Raw genomic sequence first — 21,627 nt, 5'->3', positions numbered from 1 at the left:
TTTTTTTTCAAAGAACGGAACGCACGAACGATAGCACCTTGCTAACAATATTGAAGCGGCAAAGACCGGAACGGAGTGAACGGAAAGAACGAATTGAACGGAACGGAATGAACGGAAAGAACGGAATGAACGGAAAGAACGGAATGAACGGAAAGAACGAAATGAACGGAACGGAATGAACGGAACGGAATGAACGGAAAAAACGGAAAGAACGGAATGAACGGAACGGAACGATTTTGTATAAAGGATCGGAACGGAACGGAACGGCCTACACAAAGAACGGAACTTTTTTACTAGGTTCGGACCGGAACGGCCAACACTAGTTGCATCATCTTCAAATTGATTATTCTATTTCCCTGAACATGTTATGTTTAATATGTTACGCATGTTTTACACGGGACGGTTCCGTGGAACAGTCGTTTACGTAGGACGTTACGCCGAGTAGAAGAATAAGAAGCATTTTCCACAAATGGCAAACTAAATCGGTACTGTTTGCATATGTTTCGACTGCATTTTAGATATAATTATAAAATTACCACCAATGATCCGCTCTGACGAAAACACGACTGACTGCATCAACTCAACACATTCAAACAAATTGGGTTTGTAAGGAGTTGGATTGGTATAACATCTGTTTACAGCGTTACAGTTGATTCTCGTGCCATTTGCTTCCAATCGCGTGTCTTCACTTGCGAATCGCATGCTACTATTATGAAATACCGGCCTGTACAATCGAGTGGCATGCATCTTCTAGCAGCGTTACATAATTGATGGATGACGCCTATGCTATGGAAATCAGCATGGCTTATACTCGTTCATAACAAAGGTTGTCGTACTGTAGGGTCAAATTATAGAGGGATATCTATTCAAAGTGCCAGTGGTTAAGTTATGGAGTCTATTGTCTATTCTAATATTCGCTCTTGTTTTGCTAATTATATCACACAACATCAGCATTGACGCTCGACCACGTCCAACCTAATGCATTGCGTCACCTAATTATTTAACAATACCACTTCTTCTATTTGGCGTAACGTCCTACGCGGACATGCCGGCCTATACAGACTTTCGACACTTAATTCATTACCACGCAGCCGGATAGCAATGCTTGCTACGGGGGGACGGTCCATTCTGGGCTTGAAACCCATGACGGGCATGTTATTGAGTCGTTCGAGTTGACGACTGTACCACGGGACCGCCCTGCTATACCACTAACTTCATGTGTTTTACCTCCTTTCAATCGCTTCACCTAGAAACTGCATCACAAGTTAATGCAATCTACACCGACTTTAAATCTGCATTCGATCGTGTTACCTGTGTTTTGCTCATTGATTAATTATCCCGTATAGTCATTCCTTCCTTATGTGTGTCTTGGCTGAGTTCCTTTCCATGCAACCGTTCTTACCGTATCATGTTTATTAATGTCCTCACTAATAATGTCCTCTTTTACAATATACTTGCATATTGTTTGCATTTTGTTTATATACTTGCATATTATCGGCCCCGGCTGGTAGCACAGACATGGTTTTTTTGTTATAAAATGTTTTATTAAAAACGTGCTTAGGTTCTATTTAACATTAATATTTACAAAGAACAACGCAGAACTTCTATGTCAATCACAGCATTATTGTTTCCAATGATGTGGATGACATAGTTCGCAAACAAACTTAGGATATGGTTGCGTTTACCTGCAATAATGACATTTAGTACAGGCAAACGCAACAAACCGAACAATAACGTTGACGAAGACGGACACCCTGAAATTACAACGCTAATTCGCTGGTGCAGAATCTGCCAAGCATCAGCAACTCTTATGCAGCCAGCGAATTTGTGTTCCAGGGTGTCTATTGCAGGACAAAACGAACATGACGGAGATGGGACGCGGTTCATTCGATGCAGCAGCTCTCCATGGCTGATTCTGCCGTTTACCAGCAAGAAGAGCGTGCTGCGTTGAACGGACGATAAACCAGAACGATGAATATTGCGCCAGAGTAGCCGCCAATTCACTGACGGATTTTCCAAGACTACCTTCGGCTCAAGTAGCACTTCCGTCAGTGTTTGTCGAATCCAGCGTGTCGTGATGGCGTCTGATGGTGGTTGATAGCCAAGTTGCTGTATGACGATACGCAGAAACGGGTACGTTGACGAAACAGCGGCGATGTTCGGAGGATTCCCAGCACTAGAAATGTGCTGACCTCCGACTCGTAGACACCCTTGTTCCGCAACATACCGGTTCGCCAACAGCGCCTTGGCCATGATGACAGGAAGGTGAAAATTAAGCCCACCACGGTTGCGAGGCAGCGCCAGTTGCTGCAGTGAGTCTCTGAAGCCTCCGGATCCATCCCAGAGGAACGAGTTCACGGTGCAGGTCACCTTCGCTATGTCCATTGCACGGGCGCCACAAACCGATGCAACAAACCACAGCTTGGGGAGTAGGAAGGTGTTCAGCAGAACAACCTTCTGCACCACGTTCAAGTCCCTCACGCGATGAAGCCACACCAGCTGCCGGAACTGATGGATCAACAGGTCCCAGTTGATGAGCCTCAACTTCTCGTACATTGTTGGTAAACAATATACCGAGGAGCCTAAGCCTCTCCACGGTACGAAGCCAAGAGACTTGAATGGCATTTGATGTGGTGTATCCCACGTCGAGCGCGATGGTTTTGTCGACGTTGAGGCGGGCTCCGGAGACTCTGCCAAACGCTTCAAAAGCCTCACGCAGCAACTCGAATTTTTGGGATGAGGTAGTCACCACCGAGATGTCGTCAGCGTACCAGGTCATCCTGGTCGCAGCATATGCCTTCTAGTCTGGCGATGAGGGGGTGAAGGTATAGGATGAAAAGGTGCATGGAAAGAGGATCCCCCTGACGAACGGATCTTCGGATGGAAATAGGGGGAGATAGGGATCCGTTGATAAGGATACGGGAGGAGGACTGATCACCAAACCTTCTCAAAAGCCCCACCAGCCCAGGATTGAAACCCATAGAGATCATGTTATCAAAGAGGAAGCCTCTATCGACGCGATCGAATGCCTGCGAAAGATCAAAGGAAATGAGTTTACCACACTTGCGTTTCATCTTCAAATCAACCACCCTCTCCTTAACAGAGAGTACAGCTTGAAAAATGTTACAAGGTTTGTTGCAACACTTTTGCGCTGTCGAGATTATTCCCCATTTCTCGATTATACAATCGAGACGGGGTTTAATAACCTTCGACAAAAGCTTGTAGTCTGTGTTAAGGAGTGATATAGGTCGAATTGAAGACATGGTATCCATCCGGGCCAGGGGACTTTCGAGACTGGGTGTTTTTGATCGCATAGAGCAGCTGTGTCAAACTCATTTCATCAGAGGGCCGCAAGTACAGATTTTCAGTGATTTGTGGGCCGCAAAGATGAGAATAAAAAATATACCTCAATATTTATATTATATTATATTAACAGTATTAAATACTGTTTAATATCATTATAGTTAAACAAATTGACTTTTTGTGCTCCTCGCTTCAAATCTGGAATAGTTTCTCTATTCCACCTATTCTCTGGAATAGGTTCTTTTCATTGTGCACTTTTTTATTTGAAAAAAAAAATTAATGTACTTTTAAAGTCACGTGCATTTTTTTTATCCTTATCATTAAAATAGGACAATTCTCATTCGTCGTGTTCTAACATGTCAGTTCTGTTTGAAAATATTGCTCAACCACACTTTTTCACTAAGGTAGAGGAAGTCTACCAGCCTGTTACGAAACTTTTTCGAGCCATCCGAGCTATCCACCGCTGGATGAATAATAAAAATATTTGCCTGCAAATTTTTGACAGATCAAAAGGAAAATTAAAATAAAATAAAAAACGTTTATTTACATTATTATTCGCTAATTTCCAAGTTCCAAAGGGTATATGGTGGTATCTTCTTATTTTTTTTTTGGCACAACAACCGCTGCCGGCAAGGCCTGCCTTGCCTGTACCCACTAGTGAATTGGGCTTGGCTTTCAGTGACTTATTGTTACCATAGCAGGATGGTCAGTCCTACGTATGGGGGCACGGTCTATTCGGGGCTTCAACCCATATGGTGGTATATTCATTTCTTATTACAAAAACCCATATTTTACGAATAATTTTGTTAAATTACGAAAATTTTATCTGGCGAAGATTTGTGGTGTGTGATTCCATAAAGATCGGCAAATCTTGTTTTGAAACTTGAAGAGAGATGATTCGCGAATTGAGGTATGGACTCGATCCATTTCTCACTGCAGATTAGCCGCTCCGTGCGACAGCCGATGACTCCAACGGTTCCGAATGGCTTTAAACGGCTCTTTAGGCTTCGGACGGCACCGAACGGAACTGTTGGTTTGATTTGACCGGATTCGGAGTCGCTGTGGCTAAGATCGAAAATGGTTTTGAGCCGTAGATGCGATTCTGACAATCCATCACTAGTTGTTGCTAAGTTTACAAGTGTGTGTATCAAGTTATTTTCATTCCTTTTTCGTTTGTAGAAGGTTGACGCAAATCTATTTTTCCATATATAATGTGCAATCGAGTGTGCACAAAACAGTGCTAATATTCAGAATTTAATCGAAACATAATACGACTGAGTTTGTATGCAATTCAATGTTTCTTAAGGGTCTCGATTGTTCTGTACGATTGTGTAGAATAAGATTATGAAATGTAATGGGTACATTCATGATAGATTCGAAAAATATACCAACAAAATGATTGTTCTTGTCTGGAAAATTTTATACACTTCTACAAATAGTAATAACGTTCGTAGTAATAACGGATTTTTGGTTTGCAATGCTTTAAGCAATTCTCAAAATATTCTCGCGGGCCGCATTCAGCATTGACGAGGGCCGCCAGTTTGATATACCTGGCATAGAGGATCTCACCAGAAGTGATTTCCTCCATGCAACCATTATCGATCTCACAATCCTCAGGAATGACGCGTGTGCATGTAAATGTGTCGTCTGTTTGTGTGTTGTATGTGTTGTCTGTGGTGTAAAGTTCTGAAAAGAAGCTCCTAATGTGAACATTTATCGCGTCTTTATCAGTTAAGGATGTCCCGTCTTCAATGTTTAGTTTTTCGATCACAGTTCGCCTCCTTCTCCTTTCCTCAAGCTGGAAGGTCGAAATGTTTTCGCCACATACGCGGGTTTCATTGATACGTTTGAAGTCCTCGGAAAAACGTCTCTGAAGGAGAAGCATTTTACCTTTTATACGATTGATATTCGTCAACTCGTTAGGGTCAGACAGATATCGCTCGTATGAGGACTTCAACCCTCTGTAGAGGAGATCGTGGTGCAAGTGGAAACTTCGGAATCTCTCATTTGTTTTCCAGCGGAAAAATGATTTTATTTTAGGCTTCGCGAACTCCACCCATCACGAGATCCACGTGCCGTAGTTTCAACGCGGTTTAGTCCAGTTATTCCACTTGCATCTGAACTTCTCCAGGTTTCTTTCAGTTAAAACGTGTGGCCTCAGCTGCCAACAACCGTTGTAGGTCAAACGATTAGGCGGAGTCGGGAGGCAGAGGCGCACTGTGAGTGCCTTGTGATCCGAAAAGGAGAGCACATGCATATCGGTAGTCCTTAACTCTGTTACCAGCGAAGAGGAGACATAAAAACGATCGATCCGTGATCCCGAACCACTAGTGATGTAGAAAAACTCCACAGAGTTGCCTCTGAGAGCCTCCCAGCTATCACTCATACCCATGCTGTTAACAGCGTTTTGCAGATCAAGGCTGAAGTTCCCCCCACCCGTGACATCCTTCGATTTCAACACACAGTTGAAATCCCCCGCAAGAATGACATGAGGACATGCATTCCGCAGGTAGAACGCCACGGTACGGTTGAAAAATTCCTCCCGCTCCGCCCTACGCTGGCTTCCTGAAGGAGCATAAACATTACACAGGGTGGCTATATTCTCCAACCGGATGCAGATCAGATGTGAGTCTAAGCTGCGCTCGACGAGAGAAAATTTTAAATAGTCCCGTAAAGCGATCGCCGTACCCCTCCTCGTCGCGTCAACATTAGACAAAACATTGTATCCTGGAAGCGCTAGATCTGTATGAATATCCTGCAGAAATATAACATCCTGTTGTATCCTGCAGAAATATAACATCCAGATCCATCGTCCTGATAAATGTCTTAAGAGCTTCTAATTTCGTTGCGCTGGATATGGTGTTGATGTTAATAGTAGATATATTATAACCACTATTAACAATTGTTCTTATATTATTGGTCACCGTATCCATCGCACGAAATTCAGAGTTTGTTAGTGGTAGTGGCTTTTTTGGATGGTCGACCAGGCTTACGCTTACGCGCACCATCGTAAAGCTGTTCATGGATGAACTTGAGGCGTCACTCTCGACATCTGACTCAGTGGTTCGCTTACGTGTTACCGTTCACGGTTCATCCGTGGAAGGGCCAGGAAAGGGAGCAGGAAGGACATCGAGCGGTACCTTAAAGGCCAGTGGAGCACTTGTTGCCGCTGTATTAGCGACGACAGCACCAGGGACTTCGGTAGTAGCAGGAGCGGCGGTAGCAGCAGGATCATCCATGTCCCTAGGAGTGGAGACAGCCGCAGGATCACCGGCAGCGGATGCGGCGGTAGTTGCATGAGCGGCGGCAGCCACAGGAACGGCGGTAGTTACATGAGCGGCGGCAGCCACAGGAACGGCGGCAGCCACAGGAGCGGCGGTAGCCGCAGGAGCGGTGATAGCTGCAGGAGCGGCGTTAGCCACAGGAGCAGCGATAGCCGCAGGAGCGGCGGTAGCCACAGGAGCAGCAGTAGTCGGAGGAACGGCGGTAGCCGAAAGAGCGGCGGTTGCCACAGGAGCGGCATGAACGGCAGGTGATAATGCATCATCGAAGCGCCGATCATGCGCGGAGACGACAGCATCCGTCGTGGGAGCGAGAGAGAGAGAGAGAGAGAGAGAGAGCTGGAGCGACGTGCTTATTGTTTGCATTGCTTATCTCCCCATTGCGAGAGTTCGGCGATCTTCGATGCGTCGCGTGGGTGCTGGTCTTCCACGTTTGCGTGTATAAGTGTAGGTGTCGCCGCCGATAGGAACCTTGAGCGGCTCTTTTTTTTTTCTTCTGGCCACTATTGCCTGCTGCAGTGTGTGACGCTGCTTGTGGTGTGGGTGCAACTGTTTTTGCACTAACGGTACTGGCGTACGTGGCTTTTACTTGTGCAACGTTCGCAAACCGATTTTGCCGGTTCTGTACACAATTCAGACCGTGGTGCACCGGTGCAGCACAGTTGCGGCAAGTTTGTGCCTGACCACGATAGGACACACCTGTAACTTCCCCACAGAGTGTTACGTAGGAGAGGATGGGCTTTAACAGCTTCATCCTCAACACACGCACACCGTTGAGCGCACCAGCCAACGGTGAATCGGGGGCCCATACGCCCTTGGTGATCGATAGGACCTCACCGTATTGTGCCATCTCGGCAACAATATCCTCGTCCGGGATTAGATGATCGCAGATCGCGCACGGACACGTCTACTGCCCCATCTACCATCTCAATATTGATGGGAAAGTGCTTTCCCTCGTGCGTGATGGAGTGCTTTCCTCTGTGTTCCTTGACGATGGCCTCCGCATCCTCCACCCTTTCCATCGTCACATACACACAGCTCTTCGCACTATTCAGCTGGGCGACTTGCACTTTTTTTCCGCCGATTCCCAGCCGCTCGCACATGAAATCGACGGTCTCCGAAGGAGACGGTCGCTTTGACACCAGCGAGAAATCGATGCGGAACGTTCCGTCCGCATATTGCGATCGCTTATTCGACATCGCGGGGGCTTGCAAAAATAGATCAAAACACGACTGCACTCGTTGACGTTTGCAGGCGAACTGTATTTTAAAATTATGGATAGAATTGCGGAAATACAAATACGATTCATTAGGATTGCACTCAACAAGGCATTTAGGGCATCAAATAAGCGCCTCACCTATTCGATTTCAATGTGCTTCCTCTGTTCAGTTCCATAAAAGTCTTCGCACCCTAAATCAATAGATGGCTTTGTATTCGTTATCGTTGTTGTATAATTGTCATTTCAATGTTATTTCCCATAACCCTAATAATTGGTGGTCTTTGCATTAGGTTAGGATAGATTAGGATATAAAGAAACATAGTGAAACATTTTTAATAATTGGTATTTTATTACAAGATCATATGCAATAGTGTTTTGTACTCTTGAGCATGAAAACTTATTCATTATAATGAAAAAATCGCTCAACTTTATATTTTGCATTACATTTAGAAATACACCCTGAAAAAAGATATCGTGATTCAGATATATTTAGTTGATGATATTTAGAACTAACGTAACAATCCCTATCCCTATAAAAACAGCGTAAATAATCTTTCATTTTTATCCTATTTGCGTAATCATCACTAATGTTTGCACCTTTAGAATTCTTGTATAGTACTGCTTGTGAAGTAGTTGTAATTTTTGTATCCGTCTATAAGGGTTCAGACAACACTTTCAAAGGCATCTTCACTTCCAAAGAAGGAGTAGCACTAGCGTGGTACTTGTACTCTCTTACTCATGTGAGATCATTTTGTTGAAAGTTCTTATCAGTTGTATAAAATGTCTTTCGCAGAAAGTCATATGTAATTAAGGCTATAGAAATGTTGTTTATTTTATTGTCTGTGTTAGTCTGTGCAAATAACAACCATATCAATTGGTAATGGATGTGATAATTAATTTTCTTCGATACAAAAAAGGGAAAGTTATTCAATAACGTCATCCCATCAAAGTTTCTTTTAGTAGATGCATGCTAAAGCCAATAGTTAACCATAATATAACATGTCTTCTTCTTCTTCTTTTGGCTCAACAACCGTTGCCGGTCAAGGCCTGCCTGTACCACACTACTTGTGGGTTTGGCTTTCATTGACTTATTGATCCCCCCATAGCAGGATAGTCAGTCCTACGTATGGCGGCACGGTCCATTTGGGGCTTGAACCCATGACGGGCATGTTGTTAAGTCGTACGAGTTGACGACTGTACTACGAGACCGGCTCAATATAACATGTATGGTAATAAAATAATTATAATACGCCAATTGATGTTACGATGATTATGTTCGTCATGTTAATGATAAAGAATTTATTTATCATTAAACTGGATGGTCTTAAGCGAATATCATTTAGGATAATCATAGTAGATAATCACATATCATAATAAGATGGATGAACTGACCATAGTAAAAAGCAATAACATCAAGAAAAAGAGGTTCTTTTAATTTAAACTTGTGATTAAATAACTTGTTCTATGTAAAAGGAAAACATGTTTCAAGACATTTTAAAGGAACTGGCAATACGAGAAATATTTTTTGGAAGAATCGATGGTCCATTTTCATAAATATTTATGCAAGTTACTTGAATCTTAAGCGGCTAATACTTAAAAGGTTTTTTTTATTAAGGGTGCTCATAGTTGCAGAACACTTTCTTGATTCATTCTTATGGCCAGTAAATTCTATATGATGGGCATTGGATTGTAGAAATCCATTTTGGATAAATTCAACAGGAATATCGAATGTCCAATCCAAAAACTGCTGCGGAGTCCAATTCCATTCACATATACTTTATTTCCCCTCATGAAAGAGTAAAGAAAGTGTCCCACAACTATGAGATCCTATGAAAAAATCCTGTACATGCATAAACATAATCGAATAGAAAAATAATGGAAATAATGGAAAAATTAACATGGGTGAATAAATAATTTAAATATGTATATGTTTATATATTTTTTTATCTTTATAGACTGTGGCGTTAGAACTTCACGTCGTCAGCCTCGTAGTAATGCGTCTAAATTAACAACTATCACCAACATTACCTCTCCCAGTCTGACGCCGTTCGTCCGTAATCCAAAAATAATGCACGGAACACCCACAGTTGAAGGTCAGTATCCGTGGCAAGTATCTTTGGAATTGCTGCATCCGTCCTACGGTTTTATAGGACATTGGTGTGGAGGAGTATTGATTGATCGTAATTGGGTTCTATCTGCAGCTCATTGCATCCACAAGTACGTATTGTTAATTGTTAATCATTTAAAAAGGTAGTGTGAATATTGAAAAATTTAGTTAGATCTAATTTGTTTTTTGATACACAAATAAACTCAAGTTTTATGCATAAAAATACAAAAAGATAAAAGATAAAAAAAGATAATCATGTTCCACAATGGATAATCATTATTTTGAATAAGTCTAAACTTTTGCATAAGAGCTTAGAAACTTTATCATACTTTGACACATTTTTTTCCAATTCGTATTTAGTGATTCCAGTGGTATTTGTTGATGGTTTAAAAAAGCATACTTTCCTTGTTTTTTTTTGCATGTTTAAATAAATGTCGTGGTACCTAATATCATCCTTCATACCAATCTTATAATTGATTGGAAATTATTCTAGGGTTAATGTTTTCATAGTGGACGCAGTACCAATTGCCGCATTGTTCAGTGCAAGTCCTATTGTAGTAAAGTAAAATACGTCATAGTGAAAATAATATACTATTATTGTGCAAAATACCATGGTGTAGAAGGAGTTAGGCTTTTTATGCTAGTACAAACTGTTATCTGGTCTTTTGTATGGATATTAAATGTTAAATGATGCTAAACCGGCACATTTTCTTTTTTGTATTTGGGTTAACAACCGTTGTCGCTATAAGCCCACCAAAAAAGGGGAAGTGGGGCAGGCAAATGGACATGTTAAGCTTATTCTTCTTCTTCTTTTGGCTCAACAACCGTTGTCGGTCAAGGCGTACATGTACCACTTGTATGAGATCAGCTTTCAGTGACATTTGGATTGCCCCCCATAGCAGGATGATCAGTCCTACGTATGGGGGCACGGGAACCCATGACGGGCATGTTGTTAAGTCATACGAGTTAACGACTGTACCACCAGACCGACCCAAACTAGTCGATGGATTTTTATTAGCTGATATCAAATGGTTTAAGAACCATATTGGTCAATATTGGCATGCTACGTGGTCATTTTGCTATAAAATGAAGACAGTCCGACTTTCAGTGGCCGGGATAAATTTTATACCTTTTCTCACATTTATGAATAGTGTTCCGAGATTTTAAAAGTTATCGGTCTGATTTTGAAAGTTATGGTCGCATGTGCACAGCTAAAGAGTGTCCTCAAAAACGTGTAAAGAAAGTTTTCCGAAAAGTGGTCAATGGAACCATATTGCTGAAAAGTAAAATAACTGAAAAGCTGTCCGACTTATGTCTTAAGGCCGGGGGACATTGCCCGTACTCACTAGTGTAATTTCTATTTTCACTAGCGCATCTGTAGCCGGCTGATCGAAGCATTTTGCCAAACAATTCGGAGCCGCTGCAGAAAATATGTTATTTTTTCATAATTTTACATAATTCGGACTGGAAAGGCTTTGTATATGATAGATGAATATGTTGTGCAAGTCTTTCAGCCATTTTCGTATTGAAAAATTATGAAAATAATACTTAATTTTGAGATCTGACATAACCATTGCTTGCGGGAATATAGTTTGAAGGATCTGATGGGTTCGAAAGAGCTTATATAAACACACCATTAGAGGCACTTGGGACTTGCTTTGTCTTAAAAAAAATGTGCGTATTCTGATGCTTTAGTCGGTCTCATGGTACAGTCGTCAACTCGTACGACTTAATAACATGCCCGTCATGGGTTCAAGCCCCAAATAGACCGTGCCGCCATACGTAGGACTGACTATCCTGCTATGGGGGGAAATCAATAAGTCACTGAAAGCCAACCCCACAAGTGGGTTGGCAGGCCTAGACCGGCATCGGTTGTTGAGCCAAAGAAGAAGAGAAGATTCTGATACTATTAAATATCTCCAAAATTATATTGGTTAATCCTGTAACCGGGCCAAAATAACATTTTGAGTCTTGTGATTTATGGTTCATGAGAAGTAATACTCGTGTTAGCGGTATCGTGGTACATTCGTCAACTCGTACGATTTAACAACTTGTCCGTCACGGCCTCAAGGCCCTAATAGTAGATTAGTGGCGCAAAAGTTGAACTCCCCACATTTTCACCCATTTTTAGACTTTGGAGTTTGCTGGTTAACCCACAAATAACCAGAATATCAAAATACAATATCAAATTATCGCCTACTTCACTACACACATTATTAGGGTACTTTTTCGATATGCTTCTACAAAATCAGGCCAATATATTAAATACCCATTTAACATGCTAATATTAGCCGATGTAGTGCTTTAATTATGAGCTATCATTATTAGTCATTACTGTTGAAAAATAAATGCATTTGCACTTCGTGTGCCTATTAAATGACAAATGATTAGAATTCAAGTTCCGAAATAGAATGCTTGGTTTTGCATGAGAGATTTTACATACTGGTTTAATGTTTTGCACTCGCATAGCCGAAGAGTATCCTCATAAATGTATAATGACGTTATGTAAGGTTTAAAGAACAGTAAAGAAAGCCTCAAAGTAAGCACATATCTATAGCAATGCATACAAAATAAAAAAAAATTGAAGGTATAAGTAAATATCATACCTTGCTTACAATACTTTTCAACTATAATTTTCATTTTTATTAAAATTCATTTACTATTACTTCCTCTATTATTTATATGTCCTCTTACTCCTATATAATTGGTACAACAAGGTCCAAGGATATGTCCGCCGTGATATTTGAACGAAGGCACCATATGGTTTAGTGGGTGAAAAAGAAACGAACAGTTGATCCAAGGATATGTCCGTCGTGATATTTGAACGAAGGCACCATAAGGTTTAGTGGGTGAAAAAGAAACGAACAGTTGATCAAAAACACAAAATTATCAATATTTTTTGTTAACGAAATGGTATAACAAACATGAAGTTACCCTTTTAGACATTCATAAATGAGAATCTTTAAAAATTCAATGAAATCCACAACCACTCCATCCGTCCTGCCTGTCTTATTATGTTTTAATAAGGATAATTTAGGATTAGTTTGGAAATTGGGATATTATTTCATTCTTTACTAAGCCTGATTCATACTTTACAAGACCCGAACAGAAATAACAGTGCCCAAATGAGGGCTTACCGTATTAATACACGATGCGCAATCTCAGATTGCGCATATATTCGTTTTATCAAAACATATGTCATTTTGCATAGCCAGCCCTGAGCTATAAACGTCATTTCCATACAATTTCAGATTGCGCCAAGATTGCGCATAAATTTTCAAAATTATATGTCCAAGATATATAATTTTTTTTACAGATAAATATATCAAACCGATCCGTTTGAGAGATAAATATATGCGCAATCTGAGATTGCGCATCGTTTATTGATACGGTTACGTCACACGAATAAGTATTTACGCTGACTGCTAATGCTTTTACGAAATCGGATTGGCTGGCAACCCCTGTATTATTAACTGTAATGCTGCCCGCGACCCATCACGAGTTTGACATCACTGGATTAGGGCAGCGATATCTAGATGGCGAATCTTTACAGTTCATATATTTCATAGAACTTTCACACATTTTTACTCTTGCTATACAAATTTTGCTCTTCACGTGAAACTCTACAAACATTATTGTAGAATTTGGCTTTTTCGGTAGTTTGTTTTCCAGTTGAATTGGTGTGTGTGTGTAGTATTCATTTGGGTATTTATGAATATGTATTCATGGGTTAGCATACTCTAAACGAACAACATCCCCGTCATGGTTTAAACCCCCAAATCGCCCGTGCCTCCATACATAGTCCTTTTCTCATACGTACTATTCTGCTATGGTGAAAAATATGTCACTGAAAGACAAGTCCACTAGTGGCAGGGCTCGCACCAGAACAGCAACAGTTATTGTTTCAAAGAAGAAGAGGAAGAAAAAGAAAAAAACGATTGTTGAATGAAATGTTGTACAAAGGTGTAACCGTTACGTAGCCACTTGTCTGTAGCCTATGTGTCCACTTTCTTCATGCGGCAATACAACTACTGCACGGTCTTGGCCTGTTGCAAGAGTGTCGAAAACTACACCACAAGACTACATTTCTATCTATCTATCATCTATCATTTTAAGCCTAAGGCGGAGAATGAAGCCTTTAATGTAGTCGGTGGCTCGAGAATTAAGGCTAAATATTAAATTTACACGCTATGACCCTGCGCGGTTTCTTAGAATTGATCCTCCTTAAATCTCCGAGAACTTCTACCAGCAACCTGGAGTCATTCGGATCGACCGGAAATCTCATTAGGTACAATAAAGCATAAGCGTCTCCGAGGTCGGGGTTTAAAAATGTCTAAAACTGTTTTAGTTTAGTTTAGTGTTTAATGTTCGATGGACTATAGAGCCCTATCGAGTCAAATTTTGTTTACAATATACATTAGATAACGAACAGAACATTTATATATTGTTATTGTTGGACGCATTTCGAACATTTAAACGTGAAGTCTGTTTTGCTGAAGTCATCCTTTTCCATCCTTTTGCTGTCATTAGAAGTCAGTCCAGGCTCATAGATATCATCAGCTGAATTTAGTAGACGGCACATACAAAGAAGGGGGTGGCGAGAGCCAAAGGTTGTTCGGGGTTCAGCGACTACCAGCATTGACCGGCGACGGAGTATTCTGGCAAGAACATAGAGGTGAATCCTTGAAAGCAACTTAGGACAGTCGATGGTTCCGTTTAAGATACCCGTGATAAATGCCAGTGTGGCGTGCTCAACACGTTCAGCGAGGGGCGGGAACCCAAGCAGCAAACACCTAGTCCTGTAGTCGAGACGACGCAGCCAATCACGAAGAGCAAAGCGCGTTGCCTTCCGTTTGATGGAATCTAGCCGCGCAAGTACCCAAGTAGATGCGGCCCACCAAACAATGCTAGCGTATTCCATCAGTAATCTGATAAGTACGCGATGCAGTGTCTTGAAACACATAGGATCACGAAGCTCGCGCGTCATGTTTATGACCAAGCCAAGTAGCCGATTGCCACTAGCGACTACTTGGTCTATCAGTTCTTCGAAGGAGAGTTTAGTACCTAGGAGGACTCTTAGGGCCTTTACACCGTTCACTCTTTCTAGGTTCTGACCTTCAAGCGTATAATTAAACAGCTCTGGGGCTCTTGAACGGCTGAATGAGATTACGGGGCATTTATCAATACAGACGCTTAGTGCGTTACGCTTGCACCAGGAGACAAACTCAGTCTGGCTGGCTTGAAGTAGAAGATGGTCCTTCGGCTCACGGATTTGGCATTATATTTTGCATCATCTGCGTATAGTAGACAACCATTATCTGGGAGTACCGTGCACAAGTCGTTTATGTAGATCAGGAACAACAGACGCCCCAGGTTGCTGCCCTGGGGTACGCGAAAAGAGCCGCCAATAGATTTAGACAGGTGGGAGCCTAATCTAACTACATATGATCAACCACATAGATAGAACCATTTAACCAAGGGTGGTGATAATTCGGGTCTATCAAGTTTTGCCAGAAGAATATTGTGGAACACGCTATCAACAACCGCCTTAATATCCGTGTAAATGGCATCAACTTGCATACCATCATCAATGAACTTATAACAGTCGCTAACGAATTGCATCATATTTGTCGTAGTTGATCTCTTGAGCATGAATCCGTGTTAGTTAATGCCGATTTATTTGCCGGCAGATGCTATTAATGGTTCATAGATGAGGAGCTCGAAACGCATGCAGCCAAAGAAGTAATACCTCGATAGCTCAATACTTCATTTTTGCAACCCTTTTTGTGGATAGGTGTTAACCACAAGACCTTCCACAGCGATGAAAAGGTTCCTTGTGCGCAGAGATTCGTCAAAAATCGTAGTCAAAACAGGAGCTACCGATAGAGCACAGCGCTTAAGAATTCTGGACCCTCGGAATAAGACGACTTGAGACGATCGATTTTTGGGTAACCAGGGTGTCGGTGACGATAGGTAGAGCTACATGAATTGCATCTACGGAGTATTCACGAGACCAGAGGCAACAGCCTCCGGATGTGTGATGTGTGAAATGAAGCTATCCTCGAAACGCGTGGCGAACAACTATCACTTTCCTAAGATTGTGTTCAAAAATACATCATTAATACAGTAACAGTATTACAGTACAATAACATACTTCATTAAGTAAATCGTTAATTTCATATTGCCCATTTTGATCATTTTTTTTAGCTGGCAGTTTTTACAGAATGTTTGATGTGAGTTACAAACAAAGTAGGCATTGGAGAAGTACAGAGTATGGTTTCGACTGGCTCACAAATTATTATTTTTCTCTCAACTTATTCGATTATTTATAGTGAAATTGGTGATATTTGATACCAGAATTGTCGTTTTATGTGTCGACATATGCATTGTTGTCTTCTGATCAAGTTATAAATGAATATTCAGCAAAACCAAAAGTGTGTTATTGTTTCAAGTTTCAATAGGAGCCCACAGCATTGATCTGTCACAAATCAACATTTACCGTGTACTTATTTTCGGAAGCATTTAAAGTGAATAATTACTTGTGTTTCGTGATTTTAAAATTCCAAACAAGTTAAAGTAAATTGTATTTTTAATTTGACATTTTAATTTTCCGTTTTATGTTGAATCATCTACTATTATGTCCTCTATTACCTACATGTCCTCTTACTTCTACATAATCTTTCATAAAAATCAAACATTCATTGTTTTACTGTTCTGATTAGCTTAATTACGAAACCTGACGAACTATTGACTGACAGTAAATCTGCCGGAAATTTTTGAACTCTGCACATGTTGTTATTATTATTATTTATTCAATGAAGTCATCCAGCTTTCTTAGGCTTAAATAATAATAGCAGTATAACACATTTAACCTTTATATATCAAGACTAACTACGGAAAGAACGGTACATGACTTAATATAAGAAGAAAAAAATACATTGCATGTGCACTGCGTAAAAATGTTTTCATCATATTTAAACTTGAACTGAAATCGACATTATTTCCTAAAACACAATAAACATTAACCATTTTAACTAAAGGATCATTACTTCCAAAAGTTGTTGATCTGAAGTCCGTGCTCAAAAGAGCTCTAGGTCTCAAAACCCTACCAGGTGCCTGAAAGTTTACCTTTTCAAGAACTGACGGGGCGTTGATAGAACCGCAAACAAGGTTGTGTAAAAATAGGCACTGTGCCGCCATTCTCCTATGTTCAAGAGGTTCAAGTCCACATAAAAGACACCTAAATGTGTTTAAAATGTTCCACGATTTTACGAGAAAAAGAGAAATGTTAGTTTGCTATGAGCCTGAAATCTTAGTAGCAGAATGACTGTTGCGTTTTAATATCCAAATACAGTTCACGGTCGGTAATCCGCACTAGGCTGAGAGCGGATTATCAAATGACGTATTAATGTGTTTTTTAAGCGTCTTATTTTTGACTGGTTCCATGAGTAAATTATAATATATAATATATTTTAGTGTTTTACAAAGAAAATACATAACTTAAAAAGTATAAAGGTGTATAAAGGTGGTGAAAAAGTATAATGTGTTTAATCAAATATCATTACTTTTGACAGACCACTGTTTCTTCGAATGAATTTGATTGTCAAAAATACGGACTATCGAGATTCGGGTGATCGAGTGTGTGGATTAAAAATGTGCAGATTACCGAGCATATCTTCTTCTTCTTCTTCTTCTTTTTGGTACAACAATCGCTGGCGGTCAAGGCCTGCCTGTACCCACTAGTGAAGTGAGCTTGGCTTTCAGTGACTTATTGTTACCATAGCAAGATAGTCAGTCCTACGTATGAGGACACGGTCTATTCAGAACTTGAACCCATGACGGACATGTTGTTAAGTCGTTCGAGTTGATGGCTGTACCACCAGACCGAGCGTATACTGTTGTCTTATCCGTTTACGTCTATAGTTAGGTTGTAAATTTTAAAATGTAAAAGAAAATGTCAAACTGGCACTGTTGAGTCTGCAAAGCAGTTCATGGTCATGGTAAAAATATTCACGTTAAAAGTATTTAGACTGTAGTTGGAAATAAAAAAATATCCATTTTCAAACCATTTTTACTTTTACCTTTCCTTTATAAGCCTTAGTTGAGCCGTATTTAAATCATCTATAAAATACTAAAGATACATTCAACATCATTTCCAATCTTTTCTGATATTAGTGATTTGTTCAACCTTCCGCTTCCTGCTCTTTGGACAGTACTTCTTGGAGAGTATGACCGACGTTCCGAATCTGGTTTTGAGCAACGCATACCAGTAGATAAAATAATTTTACACGAAAAATATCAAAACTTCAAGCACGATCTTGGTAAGTGCCTCACTTCATATACCATAATTTGTGTGAAATGTAATTATTTCAATTTAACAACATTCGCAATTAAACATTGTACTGTTTTTTTCAGTATTGCTCAAATTGGGAAAGCCGGCTAACACATCCCCAAACTCACGAATAAGAAAAATATGTCTTCCGTTTGCTGACTTTACGGTTAATAGCATGTCATATGATGTACGACCAACTCAACAACTAAAACAGGATGCCAATTACAAACCGGGATATTACTTCGACGTGGAACAGAGTGGCGAATTAGAAACAGACTCTTTGTCACTAGACGAAGAATCTGATGCCGTTTCAGGGCCGGTCCCATTCAGGGATGACAATTTTTTGAGACACTTCAAAAAATTCTTTCAAGACGCATCCTCTGATGACCGAGTTGTACATTCACGGACAGCAAAATACCTGATCAATCAATTGGTAGCGGGGCGGCTACGATCTCATTTAACGAATCGAACAAGTTCAGATTTAGCAAATGATCAAACGGTGCTGAAGACATCAAACAATGCATTATCGGGTCGATTAAGTGAGTCTAGAAGGTCTTCTAGGCGTCTTTTCACCGTAGATATGTTCAAAGTAGACAATACCCATTCACGGGTAGACAAGAATGGAAAACGATGGATCAACCACCAATTTTCAGGGAACTTCCTCTTTGTGAAAAATCCACCACCCAACCGGCATCATCACCGAGAGAATATCAACAGCAAATTCGGCAACAATAGACGACGAAACGATAAATTTTCTCATGCTCCAGTTTTCTATCGCAAAGATCCTAACTACCGATCTGAGGACGCTATCAATCCTATGCCTCCTGAAGGCAATATTCCGTTCGAAGATTTCGCTTCTGTTGCTCAAACAGATCATACATCTCCTACAAATGCATTGCCTGATACATCACAGTATGTGGATTGCTTAGCAACAGGTTGGGGGAAATCTACAATCGATGATGAACTAACAGATGTGTTATTGCAAACACGGGCACCAATTCAAAGCACAAAGAAGTAATTACCCTGATCTTATTATTAGATTATTTATTTAATTTATTATTTAATTATATTATTCATTCAATTTAATAGGTGTGAAGAAGCATATGGAGATTTTATCAAACTACATCGTGGTCATCTTTGCGCTGGGAACCTAGATGGAGCTGGCGGAACATGTGTGGTATGTATACGTTTAACGAAAACTGAATTGCATTTGCGTTGAATTGAGTTAAATTGTATTATTGGCTCAAAGTTAGAGTATGAATTTCATGGAGTATTGTCTGTTTGCGCTTTTAAGGATCAGCATTTTTTAAACTTATGGGATACTTCACTTCACTTTTTTTAAACTTATGGGAAATAATTTCTTAAATCTTACTTTTTTATAGTTAATCAGTTAGTAATCGTCATTTGTAAAGATATAAAAAATAACATTATTTTCATCATTTTCATCTATAGGGAGACTCTGGAGGTCCATTACAATGTCGTATCAGCAAGCGAGGTCCGTGGGTACTGGTTGGAATAACATCATTTGGATCCGGATGCGCGTTCAAAAATTATCCTGATGTATACACAAAAATTTCATTCTACCGTCAATGGATAGTCGACACTATCCAAAACAACTAAACTGCGCAGTTTTAAATTTAAATGTAAAGAAGCAATTCCATTGTGATATTATTTTAGTTACATTATGATGTAGATTGGTGTAAATTGAGAGATTCATGAGTTTTCCTACAATAATATACTATATAAATTCAACAGAAAACCATTTAGTGCAACATAAAAATTGTTATATTTTTAATAGTTCGTCCCTTAGAGCTAAAAAAACTTAGCTGGAAATTTCATACCGTCGTACTCCTCCAAATATGAACATTATTTTCCCGACAAATTTCCCGTATATAGCACAAACATTATTCATACACAACTTGAGACTTTCGCAATGCTGGAAATCACATACGCATTTTGTTCTTAAAAAAACTTTTCTCTGGATTTACTGGCTACAAAAAAATAAAAAATAAACTCGACTTTCGCATCAATACACAATTTAGTGTCTAGCTGCGTTTTGCGATACTCGCTACTTAATAATTTGCAATTCAAATTGTTAGAATTTGTGAAATAGTTCCTTATATTTTTCTCACCATATAGGGTAACTGTACCAGTATTCGGCAGTGTACCTGTTTTCAGCAGGGTGACTAAAAACGTGTAATTACGCAAAAACGCGTTGAAAATTGTCCCAATACACATTTTTTAAAAAGATATATGCTCATTTGTCATTCATATCCGAAGTTTCACATAATTTTCTTGCATATTTTTAAAAATATCAAACAAAATGTGCAGAGTTCAACATGTTTCGGCAGATTTGCTGTCAGTCAATAGTTCGGCAGGTTTTATTATTAAGAGAACCAGAGCACTAAAACAATGAAAGTTTGGTTTTTATGACAGATTCTATGGTTGGTGAATTGTTCTAGCCCGTTTATAATTTTAAAATCACGAAAAACAAGTTATTTTTTGTTTAAATGCTGCCGAAAATAGGTACACGGTAAATGTTGATTTTTGACAGATCAATGCTGTGGGCTCCTGCCGAAACTTGAAACAATAACACACTTTTGATTTTGCTTTAAAATCATTTAAAACCTGACCAAAACACTACAAAGCGTATTTCGACACATAAAATCACATTTTTTGTGTCAAATATCACCAATTTCACTACAAATTACCCAATAACTGGAGAGAAAAACAACAATTTGTGAGCCAGTAGGAGCCGTACTCTATAGCCGTCAGGCAGTCTCATTTCTCCAATGCCTACTTTGTTTGTAACTCAAATCAAAATGACTGTAAAAATTGCCAGCAAAGTGCCCAAAATGGGCAATATAAAATTAATAATTTAGGTACTTTTCAACACCAATCTTAGGAAAGCGAGAGTGTAAAACTATTGGCATTGATTAAAACATTTACCGACCCGTATTCGCGTTGCCGAAAATAGGAGCAGCCTGCCGAAAATAGGAACGAAAACAGTGTTTGCATTATCACGAATATCTCTAAAATATACATTAAAATCGGCAAATAAAAAATAGCACAACATAATACGATAGTTTATCATTAATAATAATGTCACTTTTATAAAAAATAATAAAAATTGTAAGTGTACCAGCAGTTTTAGTGAAACTGCTGCACTAACCTGCCCAATACTGGTACATTTACCCTACTATTTTTTTAATCTAATATACATTCTTCTTAATTTCATAAAAAAATCTTTTGTTTCACATGATCTATTTCAAGAATGTTTTTGTTATTTTTGAAAGCGGAAACGAAGAATAAAAAAGCCTGTTATTTTTTAGAAGAACAGCGATAGTCAAAGAGCTTTTTCATTTATCAATTTGTGTGACATAAC

The 21,627-nt window shown here is 39.7% G+C and overlaps 1 protein-coding gene across 1 annotated transcript in view; it reads left to right on the top strand.

Annotated features, from left to right (window-relative positions):
• Positions 1-20,022, top strand: part of LOC121589185 — a 36,048-nt gene extending 16,026 nt beyond the window's left edge. The window contains exons 3-7 of the mRNA XM_041907891.1: positions 9,759-10,020; positions 18,086-18,231; positions 18,326-19,256; positions 19,332-19,419; positions 19,695-20,022. Of these exons, the coding sequence (XP_041763825.1) occupies positions 9,759-10,020; positions 18,086-18,231; positions 18,326-19,256; positions 19,332-19,419; positions 19,695-19,862 (1,595 nt within the window). The 3' untranslated portion in view covers positions 19,863-20,022. The remainder of the gene's footprint in view (positions 1-9,758; positions 10,021-18,085; positions 18,232-18,325; positions 19,257-19,331; positions 19,420-19,694) is intronic.
• The last annotated feature ends 1,605 nt before the right edge of the window (positions 20,023-21,627 follow it).

This window comes from Anopheles merus, chromosome 2R (assembly GCF_017562075.2).
Source record: "Anopheles merus strain MAF chromosome 2R, AmerM5.1, whole genome shotgun sequence".
NCBI lineage: Eukaryota > Metazoa > Arthropoda > Insecta > Diptera > Culicidae > Anopheles > Anopheles merus.
Note: the sequence above shows the minus strand (reverse complement) of the source record. Positions and strands in the feature narration are given on the sequence as shown.